At 40.2% G+C, this 17,130-nt stretch overlaps 1 protein-coding gene across 8 annotated transcripts in view; it reads right to left on the bottom strand.

Moving 5' to 3' along the window:
• Positions 1-17,130, bottom strand: part of phactr1 (phosphatase and actin regulator 1) — a 68,336-nt gene that overhangs the window by 3,187 nt on the left and 48,019 nt on the right. For 4 of the 8 annotated variants that reach the window (XM_039690075.2, XM_039690076.2, XM_039690071.2 and 1 more), the window contains exon 11: positions 272-675. In XM_039690075.2, the coding sequence (XP_039546009.2) occupies positions 379-675 (297 nt within the window). In that variant the 3' untranslated portion in view covers positions 272-378. The other 4 variants (XM_089118963.1, XM_089118961.1, XM_089118962.1 and 1 more) reach the window with 2 other exon arrangements.

The raw sequence follows: 17,130 nt of genomic DNA, 5'->3' as shown, positions 1-17,130 counted from the left end.
CCATCCCACAATGCAATGAGCATGACCCGAGGACATCTACAGTAGTCCACATTTGAAGAGGGTCAACAAAAGTTGTCGGTATTGTGACAGATTTCCATTATTAATAGGAGTGAGCAAGTAATTAACATGTATAAAGATGTAAGATACAACCAATGTGTTGTTTATTTTGTGTGGTCACCTGGTTAGATGTCGACTCGACTCATGCACCTCCATCTCTGTGCTTTTGAACTCATTGAGTTCTTTGCGTATGGCAGCCTGTGAGAGACACAGACATGTTTAAATGTTAAACCAAGACTTGACTAACAAAGTTATAACATTTAAATACTTAAATAACGTAAAATAAAGAAATACAAAATGAAAGTAAAAGTCAGCAGCCCCTCACGGCCGACTGCTGTCACATGATAAAACACAAGTGTGCAGGCCTGGTCCTCTCTCTCCCTCCACTGAGATGCGAGACCGGATTCTCGCGGCCCTCGGCCTCGTCGCCACATTGGCAGAAAGCGTGTGATGTGCAGTGTGATGATGCGGATGAACCTTATCGGCAGCGGTGAGTCTCGTCCAGGGTTTGTCCGCTCGCCGGTCGTAATCCTGAGCTTCGGCCACTTCCACGTAATCGCTGAAGCGGATGAGGATTTTGGCCTCTCTGAGCTCCTCTACGGTAGGTCTCTGGCTCAGCTAAACACAAAGCACAGGCATAGGCAACGCTTTATAGGGACACTATCCACTAGTGTGATTCCCAAAGAACTAATGCGTCCCTTAGGAACATTTTCCTGTTGCATTCGTGCTGCTATAGGAACTCTGATTAACAAATATTTTTTAAATCATCCACCAAATTATCATCCCTTCCTTACAGTTTAATGACTTGTACTTATAGTCCGGTGCGACTTATATATGTTTTTTTCCTCTAAATATCGTATCTTTTGACCGATGCGACTTATAGTCCGTAGCACCAAGCGCCATCCCATAATTCCACCGTCCACGAACCCAATATTTTTATAATGGCATAAATACTACGTGAGATCTCAATATCTCAGCTCTGGAAGGGTCTAGAGCCTCTATTTTTGCAGTCAGGTGTAAGTCTCATGGCCCTCTATCATAATCCAGAGTTTTGAGAAGATTGGGGATACTTAATTTTTCGCCCCCCAAAAAAAAAACGTAAGGGGTAACACTGTCGTTTTTTTTCTGGTCGAAATTTTGAGTTTCGATATCTCAGCTCTGGAAGGGACTAGAGCCTCCATTTTTGCAGTCAGGTGTAAGTCTCATGACCCTCTATCAGAATTCAGAGTTTTGAGAAGATTGGGGATACTTAATTTTTCGCCCCCCAAAAAAAAACGTAAGGGGTAACACTGTCGTTTTTTTTCTGGTCGAAATTTTGAGTTTCGATATCTCAGCTCTGGAAGGGACTAGAGCCTCCATTTTTGCAGTCAGGTCAAAGTCTCACAGCCCTCTATCAGAATCCAGAGTTTTGAGAAGATTGGGGATACTTAATTTTTCGCCCCCCAAAGAAAAACCTAAGGGGTGACACTGTCGTTTTTTTTCTGGTCAACATTTGGAGTTTCGATATCTCAGCTCTGGAAGGGACTAGAGCCTCCATTTTTGCAGTCAGGTGTAAGTCTCATGGCCCTCTATCAGAATCCAGACTTTCAAGAAGATTGGGGATACTTAATTTTTCGCCCAAAAAAAAAACGTAAGGGGTAACACTGTCGTTCTTTTTTCTGGTCGAAATTTTGAGTTTCGATATCTCAGCTCTGGAAGGGTCTAGATCCTCAATTTTTGCACTCAGGTCAAAGTCTCACAGCCCTCTATCATAATCCAGACTTTCAAGAAGATTGGGGATACTTAATTTTTCGCCCCCCCAAAAAAAACGTAAGGGGTAACACTGTCGTTTTTTTTTTCGGGTCGAAATTTTGAATTTCGATATCTCAGCTCTGGAAGGGTCTAGATCCTCAATTTTTGCACTCAGGTCAAAGTCTCACAGCCCTCTATCATAATCCAGAGTTTTGAGAAGATTGGAGAAACTTAATTTTTCGCCCGAAAACGAAAAAAAAAGACGTAAGGGGTAACACTGTCGGTTTTTTTTTCGGGTCGAAATTTTGAGTTTCGATATCTCAGCTCTGGAAGGGTCTAGAGCCTCCATTTTTGCAGTCAGGTGTAAGTCTCATGGCCCTCTATCAGAATCCAGAGTTTTGAGAAGATTGGGGATACTTAATTTTTCACCCGAAAAAAAAAAAACGTAAGGGGTAACACTGTCGTTTTTTTTTCTGGTCGAAATTTTGAGTTTCGATATCTCAGCTCTGGAAGGGACTAGAGCCTCCATTTTTGCAGTCAGGTGTAAGTCTCATGGCCCTCTATCAGAATCCAGACTTTCAAGAAGATTGGGGATACTTAATTTTTCGCCCCCCCCCCCCCCCCAAAAAAAAAACGTAAGGGGTAACACTGTCGTTTTTTTTTCTGGTCGAAATTTTGATTTTCGATATCTCAGCTCTGGGAGGGTCTACAGCCTCCATTTTTGCAGTCAGATGTAAGTCTCATGGCCCTCTTTCAGAATCCAGACTTTCAAGAAGATTGGGGATACTTAATTTTTCACCCGAAAAAAAAAAAACCTGAAGGGGTAACGCTGTCGTTTTTTTTTCTGGTCGAAAATTTGATTTTCGATATCTCAGCTCTGGGAGGGTCTAGAGCCTCCATTTTTGCAGTCAGGTGTAAGTCTCATGGCCCTCTATCAGAATCCAGACTTTCAAGAAGATTGGGGATACTTAATTTTTCGCCCCCCCAAAAAAAACGTAAGGGGTAACACTGTCGTTTTTTTTTTCTGGTCGAAATTTTGATTTTCGATATCTCAGCTCTGGGAGGGTCTAGAGCCTCCATTTTTGCAGTCAGGTGTAAGTCTCATGGCCCTCTATCAGAATCCAGACTTTCAAGAAGATTGGGGATACTTAATTTTTCGCCCCCCCCCCAAAAAAAACGTAAGGGGTAACATTGTCGTTTTTTTTTCTGGTCGAAATTTTGAGTTTCGATATCTCAGCTCTGGAAGGGTCTAGAGCCTCCATTTTTGCAGTCTGGTGTAAGTCTCATGACCCTCTATCAGAATCCAGACTTTCAAGAAGATTGGGGATACTTAATTTTTCGCCCCAAAAAAAAAAGTAAGGGGTAACACTGTCGTTTTTTTTTTCTGGTCGAAATTTTGATTTTCGATATCTCAGCTCTGGAGGGGTCTAGATCCTCAATTTTTGCACTCAGGTCAAAGTCTCACAGCCCTCTATCATAATCCAGAGTTTTGAGAAGATTGGAGAAACTTAATTTTTCACCCGAAAAAAAAAACGTAAGGGGTAACACTGTCGTTTTTTTTTCTGGTCGAAACTTTGAGTTTCGATATCTCAGCTCTGGAAGGGACTAGAGCCTCCATTTTTGCAGTCAGGTGTAAGTCTCATGGCCCTCTATCAGAATCCAGACTTTCAAGAAGATTGGGGATACTTAATTTTTCGCCCCCCCCCCCCAAAAAAAAACGTAAGGGGTAACACTGTCGTTTTTTTTTCTGGTCGAAATTTTGAGTTTCGATATCTCAGCTCTGGAAGGGTCTAGAGCCTCCATTTTTGCAGTCAGGTGTAAGTCTCATGGCCCTCTATCAGAATCCAGACTTTCAAGAAGATTGGGGATACTTAATTTTTCGCCCCCCCAAAAAAAACGTAAGGGGTAACACTGTCGTTTTTTTTTTCTGGTCGAAATTTTGATTTTCGATATCTCAGCTCTGGGAGGGTCTAGAGCCTCCATTTTTGCAGTCAGGTGTAAGTCTCATGGCCCTCTATCAGAATCCAGACTTTCAAGAAGATTGGGGATACTTAATTTTTCGCCCCCCCCCCAAAAAAAACGTAAGGGGTAACATTGTCGTTTTTTTTTCTGGTCGAAATTTTGAGTTTCGATATCTCAGCTCTGGAAGGGTCTAGAGCCTCCATTTTTGCAGTCTGGTGTAAGTCTCATGACCCTCTATCAGAATCCAGACTTTCAAGAAGATTGGGGATACTTAATTTTTCGCCCCAAAAAAAAAAAGTAAGGGGTAACACTGTCGTTTTTTTTTTCTGGTCGAAATTTTGATTTTCGATATCTCAGCTCTGGAGGGGTCTAGATCCTCAATTTTTGCACTCAGGTCAAAGTCTCACAGCCCTCTATCATAATCCAGAGTTTTGAGAAGATTGGAGAAACTTAATTTTTCACCCGAAAAAAAAAAAACGTAAGGGGTAACACTGTCGTTTTTTTTTCTGGTCGAAACTTTGAGTTTCGATATCTCAGCTCTGGAAGGGACTAGAGCCTCCATTTTTGCAGTCAGGTGTAAGTCTCATGGCCCTCTATCAGAATCCAGACTTTCAAGAAGATTGGGGATACTTAATTTTTCGCCCCCCCCCCCCCAAAAAAAACGTAAGGGGTAACACTGTCGTTTTTTTTTCTGGTCGAAATTTTGAGTTTCGATATCTCAGCTCTGGAAGGGTCTAGAGCCTCCATTTTTGCAGTCAGGTGTAAGTCTCATGGCCCTCTATCAGAATCCAGACTTTCAAGAAGATTGGGGATACTTAATTTTTCGCCCCCCCAAAAAAAACGTAAGGGGTAACACTGTCGTTTTTTTTTTCGGGTCAAATTTGATTTTCGATATCTCAGCTCTGGGAGGGTCTAGAGCCTCCATTTTTGCAGTCAGGTGTAAGTCTCATGGCCCTCTATCAGAATCCAGACTTTCAAGAAGATTGGGGATACTTAATTTTTCGCCCCCCCCCAAAAAAACGTAAGGGGTAACACTGTCGTTTTTTTTTCTGGTCGAAATTTTGAGTTTCGATATCTCAGCTCTGGAAGGGTCTAGAGCCTCCATTTTTGCACTCAGGTCAAAGTCTCACAGCCCTCTATCATAATCCAGAGTTTTGAGAAGATTGGAGAAACTTAATTTTTGGCCCGAAAATGAAAAAATAGGTAAGGGGTAACACTGTCGTTTTTTTTTTCGGGTCGAAATTTTGAATTTTGATATCTCAGCTCTGGAAGGGTCTAGAGCCTCCATTTTTGCACTCAGGTCAAAGTCTCACAGCCCTCTATCATAATCCAGAGTTTTGAGAAGATTGGAGAAACTTAATTTTTGGCCCGAAAATGAAAAAAAACGTAAGGGGTAACACTGTCGTTTTTTTTTCGGGTCGAAATTTTGAATTTCGATATCTCAGCTCTGAAAGGGTCTAGAGCCTCCATTTTTGCACTCAGGTCAAAGTCTTACAGCCCTCTATCATAATCCAGAGTTTTGAGAAGATTGGAGACACTTAATTTTTGACCCGAAAATGAAAAAAAACGTAAGGGGTAACACTGTCGTTTTTTTTTTCGGGTCGAAATTTTGAGTTTCGATATCTCAGCTCTGGAAGGGTCTAGAGCCTCCATTTTTGCACTCAGGTTAAAGTCTCACAGCCCTCTATCATAATCCAGAGTTTTGAGAAGATTGGAGAAACTTAATTTTTGGCCCGAAAATGAAAAAAAAACGTAAGGGGTAACACTGTCGTTTTTTTTTTCGGGTCGAAATTTTGAGTTTCGATATCTCAGCTCTGGAAGGGTCTAGAGCCTCCATTTTTGCACTCAGGTCAAAGTCTCGTGGCCATCTATCAGAATCCAGAGTTTTGAGAAGATTGGAGAAACTTAATTTTTCGCCCGAAAATGAAAAAAAACGAAAGGGGTAACACTGTCGTTTTTTTTTCGGGTCGAAATTTTGAATTTCGATATCTCAGCTCTGGAAGGGTCTAGAGCCTCCATTTTTGCACTCAGGTCAAAGTCTCGTGGCCATCTATCATAATCCAGAGTTTTGAGAAGATTGGAGAAACTTAATTTTTCGCCCGAAAACGAAAAAAAACGAAAGGGGTAACACTGTCGTTTTTTTTTTGTGTTGAAATTTTGAGTTTCGATATCTCAGCTCTGGAAGGGTCTAGAGCCTCCATTTTTGCACTCAGGTCAAAGTCTCACAGCCCTCTATCATAATCCAGAGTTTTGAGAAGATTGGAGAAACTTAATTTTTCGCCCAAAAACGAAAAAAACGAAAGGGGTAACACTGTCGTTTTTTTTTCGGGTCGAAATTTTGAATTTCGATATCTCAGCTCTGGAAGGGTCTAGAGCCTCCATTTTTGCACTCAGGTCAAAGTCTCGTGGCCATCTATCAGAATCCAGAGTTTTGAGAAGATTGGAGAAACTTAATTTTTGGCCCGAAAATGAAAAAAAACGAAAGGGGTAACACTGTCGTTTTTTTTTTGGGTTGAAATTTTGAATTTTGATATCTCAGCTCTGGAAGGGTCTAGAGCCTCCATTTTTGCACTCAGGTCAAAGTCTCACAGCCCTCTATCATAATCCAGAGTTTTGAGAAGATTGGAGAAACTTAATTTTTCGCCCGAAAATGAAAAAAAACGTAAGGGGTAACACTGTCGTTTTTTTTTCGGGTCGAAATTTTGAGTTTCGATATCTCAGCTCTGGAAGGGTCTAGAGCCTCCATTTTTGCACTCAGGTCAAAGTCTCACAGCCCTCTATCACAATCCAGAGTTTTGAGAAGATTGGAGAAACTTAATTTTTGGCCCAAAAATGAAAAAATAGGTAAGGGGTAACACTGTCGGTTTTTTTTTCGGGTCGAAATTTTGAATTTTGATATCTCAGCTCTGGAAGGGTCTAGAGCCTCTATTTTTGCACTCAGGTCAAAGTCTCACAGCCCTCTATCATAATCCAGAGTTTTGAGAAGATTGGAGAAACTTAATTTTTGGCCCGAAAATGAAAAAAAACGTAAGGGGTAACACTGTCGTTTTTTTTTCGGGTCGAAATTTTTAGTTTCGATATCTCAGCTCTGGAAGGGTCTAGAGCCTCCATTTTTGCACTCAGGTCAAAGTCTCGTGGCCATCTATCAGAATCCAGAGTTTTGAGAAGATTGGAGAAACTTAATTTTTCGCCCGAAAATGAAAAAAAACGAAAGGGGTAACACTGTCGTTTTTTTTTCGGGTCGAAATTTTGAATTTCGATATCTCAGCTCTGGAAGGGTCTAGAGCCTCCATTTTTGCACTCAGGTCAAAGTCTTACAGCCCTCTATCATAATCCAGAGTTTTGAGAAGATTGGAGAAACTTAATTTTTGGCCCGAAAATGAAAAAAAAACGTAAGGGGTAACACTGTCGTTTTTTTTTCGGGTCGAAATTTTGAGTTTCGATATCTCAGCTCTGGAAGGGTCTAGAGCCTCCATTTTTGCACTCAGGTCAAAGTCTCACAGCCCTCTATCATAATCCAGAGTTTTGAGAAGATTGGAGAAACTTAATTTTTTGCCCAAAAACGAAAAAGACGAAAGGGGTAACACTGTCGTTTTTTTTTCGGGTCGAAATTTTGAATTTTAATATCTCAGCTCTGGAAGGGTCTAGAGCCTCCATTTTTGCACTCAGGTCAAAGTCTCACAGCCCTCTATCATAATCCAGAGTTTTGAGAAGATTGGAGAAACTTAATTTTTGGCCCGAAAATGAAAAAAAACGTAAGGGGTAACACTGTCGTTTTTTTTTCGGGTCGAAATTTTGAGTTTCGATATCTCAGCTCTGGAAGGGTCTAGAGCCTCCATTTTTGCACTCAGGTCAAAGTCTCGTGGCCATCTATCAGAATCCAGAGTTTTGAGAAGATTGGAGAAACTTAATTTTTCGCCCGAAAATGAAAAAAAACGAAAGGGGTAACACTGTCGTTTTTTTTTCGGGTCGAAATTTTGAATTTCGATATCTCAGCTCTGGAAGGGTCTAGAGCCTCCATTTTTGCACTCAGGTCAAAGTCTTACAGCCCTCTATCATAATCCAGAGTTTTGAGAAGATTGGAGAAACTTAATTTTTGGCCCGAAAATGAAAAAAAACGTAAGGGGTAACACTGTCGTTTTTTTTTCGGGTCGAAATTTTGAGTTTCGATATCTCAGCTCTGGAAGGGTCTAGAGCCTCCATTTTTGCACTCAAGTCAAAGTCTCACAGCCCTCTATCATAATCCAGAGTTTTGAGAAGATTGGAGAAACTTAATTTTTTGCCCAAAAACGAAAAAGACGAAAGGGGTAACACTGTCGTTTTTTTTTTCGGGTCGAAATTTTGAATTTTAATATCTCAGCTCTGGAAGGGTCTAGAGCCTCCATTTTTGCACTCAGGTCAAAGTCTCACAGCCCTCTATCATAATCCAGAGTTTTGAGAAGATTGGAGAAACTTAATTTTTGGCCCGAAAATGAAAAAAAAACGTAAGGGGTAACACTGTCGTTTTTTTTTCGGGTCGAAATTTTGAGTTTCGATATCTCAGCTCTGGAAGGGTCTAGAGCCTCCATTTTTGCACTCAGGTCAAAGTCTCACAGCCCTCTATCATAATCCAGAGTTTTGAGAAGATTGGAGAAACTTAATTTTTGGCCCGAAAATGAAAAAAAAACGTAAGGGGTAACACTGTCGTTTTTTTTTCGGGTCGAAATTTTGAGTTTCGATATCTCAGCTCTGGAAGGGTCTAGAGCCTCCATTTTTGCACTCAGGTCAAAGTCTCACAGCCCTCTATCATAATCCAGAGTTTTGAGAAGATTGGAGAAACTTAATTTTTTGCCCAAAAACGAAAAAGACGAAAGGGGTAACACTGTCGTTTTTTTTTCGGGTCGAAATTTTGAGTTTCGATATCTCAGCTCTGGAAGGGTCTAGAGCCTCCATTTTTGCACTCAGGTCAAAGTCTCGTGGCCATCTATCAGAATCCAGAGTTTTGAGAAGATTGGAGAAACTTAATTTTTCGCCCGAAAATGAAAAAAAACGAAAGGGGTAACACTGTCGTTTTTTTTTCGGGTCGAAATTTTGAATTTTAATATCTCAGCTCTGGAAGGGTCTAGAGCCTCCATTTTTGCACTCAGGTCAAAGTCTCACAGCCCTCTATCATAATCCAGAGTTTTGAGAAGATTGGAGAAACTTAATTTTTGGCCCGAAAATGAAAAAAAAACGTAAGGGGTAACACTGTCGTTTTTTTTTCGGGTCGAAATTTTGAGTTTCGATATCTCAGCTCTGGAAGGGTCTAGAGCCTCCATTTTTGCACTCAGGTCAAAGTCTCGTGGCCATCTATCAGAATCCAGAGTTTTGAGAAGATTGGAGAAACTTAATTTTTCGCCCGAAAATGAAAAAAAACGAAAGGGGTAACACTGTCGTTTTTTTTTCGGGTCGAAATTTTGAATTTCGATATCTCAGCTCTGGAAGGGTCTAGAGCCTCCATTTTTGCACTCAGGTCAAAGTCTTACAGCCCTCTATCATAATCCAGAGTTTTGAGAAGATTGGAGAAACTTAATTTTTGGCCCGAAAATGAAAAAAAACGTAAGGGGTAACACTGTCGTTTTTTTTTCGGGTCGAAATTTTGAGTTTCGATATCTCAGCTCTGGAAGGGTCTAGAGCCTCCATTTTTGCACTCAAGTCAAAGTCTCACAGCCCTCTATCATAATCCAGAGTTTTGAGAAGATTGGAGAAACTTAATTTTTTGCCCAAAAACGAAAAAGACGAAAGGGGTAACACTGTCGTTTTTTTTTCGGGTCGAAATTTTGAATTTCGATATCTCAGCTCTGGAAGGGTCTAGAGCCTCCATTTTTGCACTCAGGTCAAAGTCTCACAGCCCTCTATCATAATCCAGAGTTTTGAGAAGATTGGAGAAACTTAATTTTTGGCCCGAAAATGAAAAAAACGTAAGGGGTAACACTGTCGTTTTTTTTTCGGGTCGAAATTTTGATTTTCGATATCTCAGCTCTGGAAGGGTCTAGAGCCTCCATTTTTGCACTCAGGTTAAAGTCTCACAGCCCTCTATCATAATCCAGAGTTTTGAGAAGATTGGAGAAACTTAATTTTTGGCCCGAAAATGAAAAAAAACGTAAGGGGTAACACTGTCGTTTTTTTTTTCGGGTCGAAATTTTGAGTTTCGATATCTCAGCTCTGGAAGGGTCTAGAGCCTCCATTTTTGCACTCAGGTCAAAGTCTCACAGCCCTCTATCATAATCCAGAGTTTTGAGAAGATTGGAGAAACTTAATTTTTGGCCCGAAAATGAAAAAAAAACGTAAGGGGTAACACTGTCGTTTTTTTTTCGGGTCAAAATTTTGAGTTTCGATATCTCAGCTCTGGAAGGGTCTAGAGCCTCCATTTTTGCACTCAGGTCAAAGTCTCACAGCCCTCTATCATAATCCAGAGTTTTGAGAAGATTGGAGAAACTTAATTTTTTGCCCAAAAACGAAAAAGACGAAAGGGGTAACACTGTCGTTTTTTTTTCGGGTCGAAATTTTGAATTTCGATATCTCAGCTCTGGAAGGGTCTAGAGCCTCCATTTTTGCACTCAGGTCAAAGTCTCACAGCCCTCTATCATAATCCAGAGTTTTGAGAAGATTGGAGAAACTTAATTTTTGGCCCGAAAATGAAAAAAAACGTAAGGGGTAACACTGTCGTTTTTTTTTCGGGTCGAAATTTTGAGTTTCGATATCTCAGCTCTGGAAGGGTCTAGAGCCTCCATTTTTGCACTCAGGTCAAAGTCTCGTGGCCATCTATCAGAATCCAGAGTTTTGAGAAGATTGGAGAAACTTAATTTTTCGCCCGAAAATGAAAAAAAAACGAAAGGGGTAACACTGTCGTTTTTTTTTCGGGTCGAAATTTTGAATTTCGATATCTCAGCTCTGGAAGGGTCTAGAGCCTCCATTTTTGCACTCAGGTCAAAGTCTTACAGCCCTCTATCATAATCCAGAGTTTTGAGAAGATTGGAGAAACTTAATTTTTGGCCCGAAAATGAAAAAAAAACGTAAGGGGTAACACTGTCGTTTTTTTTTCGGGTCGAAATTTTGAGTTTCGATATCTCAGCTCTGGAAGGGTCTAGAGCCTCCATTTTTGCACTCAGGTCAAAGTCTCACAGCCCTCTATCATAATCCAGAGTTTTGAGAAGATTGGAGAAACTTAATTTTTTGCCCAAAAACTAAAAAGACGAAAGGGGTAACACTGTCGTTTTTTTTTTCGGGTCGAAATTTTGAATTTTAATATCTCAGCTCTGGAAGGGTCTAGAGCCTCCATTTTTGCACTCAGGTCAAAGTCTCACAGCCCTCTATCATAATCCAGAGTTTTGAGAAGATTGGAGAAACTTAATTTTTGGCCCGAAAATGAAAAAAAACGTAAGGGGTAACACTGTCGTTTTTTTTTTGGGTCGAAATTTTGAGTTTCGATATCTCAGCTCTGGAAGGGTCTAGAGCCTCCATTTTTGCACTCAGGTCAAAGTCTCGTGGCCATCTATCAGAATCCAGAGTTTTGAGAAGATTGGAGAAACTTAATTTTTCGCCCGAAAATGAAAAAAAAACGAAAGGGGTAACACTGTCGTTTTTTTTTTCGGGTCGAAATTTTGAATTTCGATATCTCAGCTCTGGAAGGGTCTAGAGCCTCCATTTTTGCACTCAGGTCAAAGTCTTACAGCCCTCTATCATAATCCAGAGTTTTGAGAAGATTGGAGAAACTTAATTTTTGGCCCGAAAATGAAAAAAAACGTAAGGGGTAACACTGTCGTTTTTTTTTCGGGTCGAAATTTTGATTTTCGATATATCTCAGCTCTGGAAGGGTCTAGAGCCTCCATTTTTGCACTCAGGTTAAAGTCTCACAGCCCTCTATCATAATCCAGAGTTTTGAGAAGATTGGAGAAACTTAATTTTTGGCCCGAAAATGAAAAAAAACGTAAGGGGTAACACTGTCGTTTTTTTTTTCGGGTCGAAATTTTGAGTTTCGATATCTCAGCTCTGGAAGGGTCTAGAGCCTCCATTTTTGCACTCAGGTCAAAGTCTCGTGGCCATCTATCAGAATCCAGAGTTTTGAGAAGATTGGAGAAACTTAATTTTTCGCCCGAAAATGAAAAAAAACGAAAGGGGTAACACTGTCGTTTTTTTTTCGGGTCGAAATTTTGAATTTTGATATCTCAGCTCTGGAAGGGTCTAGAGCCTCCATTTTTGCACTCAGGTCAAAGTCTTACAGCCCTCTATCATAATCCAGAGTTTTGAGAAGATTGGAGAAACTTAATTTTTGGCCCGAAAATGAAAAAAAACGTAAGGGGTAACACTGTCGTTTTTTTTACGGGTCGAAATTTTGAGTTTCGATATCTCAGCTCTGGAAGGGTCTAGAGCCTCCATTTTTGCACTCAGGTCAAAGTCTCACAGCCCTCTATCATAATCCAGAGTTTTGAGAAGATTGGAGAAACTTAATTTTTCGCCCGAAAATGAAAAAAAACGTAAGGGGTAACACTGTCGTTTTTTTTTTCGGGTCGAAATTTTGAGTTTCGATATCTCAGCTCTGGAAGGGTCTGGAGCCTCCATTTTTGCACTCAGGTCAAAGTCTCACAGCCCTCTATCATAATCCAGAGTTTTGAGAAGATTGGAGAAACTTAATTTTTGGCCCGAAAACGAAAAAATAGGTAAGGGGTAACACTGTCGTTTTTTTTTCGGGTCGAAATTTTGAGTTTCGATATCTCAGCTCTGGAAGGGTCTAGAGCCTCCATTTTTGCACTCAGGTCAAAGTCTCACAGCCCTCTATCATAATCCAGAGTTTTGAGAAGATTGGAGAAACTTAATTTTTTGCCCAAAAACGAAAAAGACGAAAGGGGTAACACTGTCGTTTTTTTTTCGGGTCGAAATTTTGAATTTTAATATCTCAGCTCTGGAAGGGTCTAGAGCCTCCATTTTTGCACTCAGGTCAAAGTCTCACAGCCCTCTATCATAATCCAGAGTTTTGAGAAGATTGGAGAAACTTAATTTTTGGCCCGAAAATGAAAAAAAACGTAAGGGGTAACACTGTCGTTTTTTTTTCGGGTCGAAATTTTGAGTTTCGATATCTCAGCTCTGGAAGGGTCTAGAGCCTCCATTTTTGCACTCAGGTCAAAGTCTCGTGGCCATCTATCAGAATCCAGAGTTTTGAGAAGATTGGAGAAACTTAATTTTTCGCCCGAAAATGAAAAAAAACGAAAGGGGTAACACTGTCGTTTTTTTTTCGGGTCGAAATTTTTAATTTCGATATCTCAGCTCTGGAAGGGTCTAGAGCCTCCATTTTTGCACTCAGGTCAAAGTCTTACAGCCCTCTATCATAATCCAGAGTTTTGAGAAGATTGGAGAAACTTAATTTTTGGCCCGAAAATGAAAAAAAACGTAAGGGGTAACACTGTCGTTTTTTTTTCGGGTCGAAATTTTGAGTTTCGATATCTCAGCTCTGGAAGGGTCTAGAGCCTCCATTTTTGCACTCAGGTCAAAGTCTCACAGCCCTCTATCATAATCCAGAGTTTTGAGAAGATTGGAGAAACTTAATTTTTGGCCCGAAAATGAAAAAAAACGTAAGGGGTAACACTGTCGTTTTTTTTTTGGGTCGAAATTTTGAGTTTCGATATCTCAGCTCTGGAAGGGTCTAGAGCCTCCATTTTTGCACTCAGGTCAAAGTCTCGTGGCCATCTATCAGAATCCAGAGTTTTGAGAAGATTGGAGAAACTTAATTTTTCGCCCGAAAATGAAAAAAAAACGAAAGGGGTAACACTGTCGTTTTTTTTTTCGGGTCGAAATTTTGAATTTCGATATCTCAGCTCTGGAAGGGTCTAGAGCCTCCATTTTTGCACTCAGGTCAAAGTCTTACAGCCCTCTATCATAATCCAGAGTTTTGAGAAGATTGGAGAAACTTAATTTTTGGCCCGAAAATGAAAAAAAACGTAAGGGGTAACACTGTCGTTTTTTTTTCGGGTCGAAATTTTGATTTTCGATATATCTCAGCTCTGGAAGGGTCTAGAGCCTCCATTTTTGCACTCAGGTTAAAGTCTCACAGCCCTCTATCATAATCCAGAGTTTTGAGAAGATTGGAGAAACTTAATTTTTGGCCCGAAAATGAAAAAAAACGTAAGGGGTAACACTGTCGTTTTTTTTTTCGGGTCGAAATTTTGAGTTTCGATATCTCAGCTCTGGAAGGGTCTAGAGCCTCCATTTTTGCACTCAGGTCAAAGTCTCGTGGCCATCTATCAGAATCCAGAGTTTTGAGAAGATTGGAGAAACTTAATTTTTCGCCCGAAAATGAAAAAAAACGAAAGGGGTAACACTGTCGTTTTTTTTTCGGGTCGAAATTTTGAATTTTGATATCTCAGCTCTGGAAGGGTCTAGAGCCTCCATTTTTGCACTCAGGTCAAAGTCTTACAGCCCTCTATCATAATCCAGAGTTTTGAGAAGATTGGAGAAACTTAATTTTTGGCCCGAAAATGAAAAAAAACGTAAGGGGTAACACTGTCGTTTTTTTTACGGGTCGAAATTTTGAGTTTCGATATCTCAGCTCTGGAAGGGTCTAGAGCCTCCATTTTTGCACTCAGGTCAAAGTCTCACAGCCCTCTATCATAATCCAGAGTTTTGAGAAGATTGGAGAAACTTAATTTTTCGCCCGAAAATGAAAAAAAACGTAAGGGGTAACACTGTCGTTTTTTTTTTCGGGTCGAAATTTTGAGTTTCGATATCTCAGCTCTGGAAGGGTCTGGAGCCTCCATTTTTGCACTCAGGTCAAAGTCTCACAGCCCTCTATCATAATCCAGAGTTTTGAGAAGATTGGAGAAACTTAATTTTTGGCCCGAAAACGAAAAAATAGGTAAGGGGTAACACTGTCGTTTTTTTTTCGGGTCGAAATTTTGAGTTTCGATATCTCAGCTCTGGAAGGGTCTAGAGCCTCCATTTTTGCACTCAGGTCAAAGTCTCACAGCCCTCTATCATAATCCAGAGTTTTGAGAAGATTGGAGAAACTTAATTTTTTGCCCAAAAACGAAAAAGACGAAAGGGGTAACACTGTCGTTTTTTTTTCGGGTCGAAATTTTGAATTTTAATATCTCAGCTCTGGAAGGGTCTAGAGCCTCCATTTTTGCACTCAGGTCAAAGTCTCACAGCCCTCTATCATAATCCAGAGTTTTGAGAAGATTGGAGAAACTTAATTTTTGGCCCGAAAATGAAAAAAAACGTAAGGGGTAACACTGTCGTTTTTTTTTCGGGTCGAAATTTTGAGTTTCGATATCTCAGCTCTGGAAGGGTCTAGAGCCTCCATTTTTGCACTCAGGTCAAAGTCTCGTGGCCATCTATCAGAATCCAGAGTTTTGAGAAGATTGGAGAAACTTAATTTTTCGCCCGAAAATGAAAAAAAACGAAAGGGGTAACACTGTCGTTTTTTTTTCGGGTCGAAATTTTTAATTTCGATATCTCAGCTCTGGAAGGGTCTAGAGCCTCCATTTTTGCACTCAGGTCAAAGTCTTACAGCCCTCTATCATAATCCAGAGTTTTGAGAAGATTGGAGAAACTTAATTTTTGGCCCGAAAATGAAAAAAAACGTAAGGGGTAACACTGTCGTTTTTTTTTCGGGTCGAAATTTTGAGTTTCGATATCTCAGCTCTGGAAGGGTCTAGAGCCTCCATTTTTGCACTCAGGTCAAAGTCTCACAGCCCTCTATCATAATCCAGAGTTTTGAGAAGATTGGAGAAACTTAATTTTTTGCCCAAAAACGAAAAAGACGAAAGGGGTAACACTGTCGTTTTTTTTTTCGGGTCGAAATTTTGAATTTTAATATCTCAGCTCTGGAAGGGTCTAGAGCCTCCATTTTTGCACTCAGGTCAAAGTCTCACAGCCCTCTATCATAATCCAGAGTTTTGAGAAGATTGGAGAAACTTAATTTTTCGCCCCAAAATGAAAAAAAACGTAAGGGGTAACACTGTCGTTTTTTTTTCGGGTCGAAATTTTGAGTTTCGATATCTCAGCTCTGGAAGGGTCTAGAGCCTCCATTTTTGCACTCAGGTCAAAGTCTCGTGGCCATCTATCAGAATCCAGAGTTTTGAGAAGATTGGAGAAACTTAATTTTTCGCCCGAAAATGAAAAAAAAACGAAAGGGGTAACACTGTCGTTTTTTTTTCGGGTCGAAATTTTGAATTTCGATATCTCAGCTCTGGAAGGGTCTAGAGCCTCCATTTTTGCACTCAGGTCAAAGTCTTACAGCCCTCTATCATAATCCAGAGTTTTGAGAAGATTGGAGAAACTTAATTTTTGGCCCGAAAATGAAAAAAAACGTAAGGGGTAACACTGTCGTTTTTTTTTCGGGTCGAAATTTTGATTTTCGATATCTCAGCTCTGGAAGGGTCTAGAGCCTCCATTTTTGCACTCAGGTTAAAGTCTCACAGCCCTCTATCATAATCCAGAGTTTTGAGAAGATTGGAGAAACTTAATTTTTGGCCCGAAAATGAAAAAAAACGTAAGGGGTAACACTGTCGTTTTTTTTTTTCGGGTCGAAATTTTGAGTTTCGATATCTCAGCTCTGGAAGGGTCTAGAGCCTCCATTTTTGCACTCAGGTCAAAGTCTCGTGGCCATCTATCAGAATCCAGAGTTTTGAGAAGATTGGAGAAACTTAATTTTTCGCCCGAAAATGAAAAAAAACGAAAGGGGTAACACTGTCGTTTTTTTTTCGGGTCGAAATTTTGAATTTTAATATCTCAGCTCTGGAAGGGTCTAGAGCCTCCATTTTTGCACTCAGGTCAAAGTCTCACAGCCCTCTATCATAATCCAGAGTTTTGAGAAGATTGGAGAAACTTAATTTTTCGCCCGAAAATGAAAAAAAAACAAAAGGGGTAACACTGTGGTTTTTTTTTTTCGGGTCGAAATTTTGAATTTCGATATCTCAGCTCTGGAAGGGTCTAGAGCCTCCATTTTTGCACTCAGGTCAAAGTCTTACAGCCCTCTATCATAATCCAGAGTTTTGAGAAGATTGGAGAAACTTAATTTTTGGCCCGAAAATGAAAAAAAACGTAAGGGGTAACACTGTCGTTTTTTTTTTCGGTCGAAATTTTGAGTTTCGATATCTCAGCTCTGGAAGGGTCTAGAGCCTCCATTTTTGCACTCAGGTTAAAGTCTCACAGCCCTCTATCATAATCCAGAGTTTTGAGAAGATTGGAGAAACTTAATTTTTGGCCCGAAAATGAAAAAAAACGTAAGGGGTAACACTGTCGTTTTTTTTTTCGGGTCGAAATTTTGAGTTTCGATATCTCAGCTCTGGAAGGGTCTAGAGCCTCCATTTTTGCACTCAGGTCAAAGTCTCGTGGCCATCTATCAGAATCCAGAGTTTTGAGAAG

The sequence above is a fragment of the Pimephales promelas genome, chromosome 13 (genome assembly GCF_988280905.1).
Source record: "Pimephales promelas chromosome 13, fPimPro1.hap1.1, whole genome shotgun sequence".
In the NCBI taxonomy this organism is placed as follows: Eukaryota; Metazoa; Chordata; class Actinopteri; order Cypriniformes; family Leuciscidae; genus Pimephales; species Pimephales promelas.
Note: the sequence above shows the minus strand (reverse complement) of the source record. Positions and strands in the feature narration are given on the sequence as shown.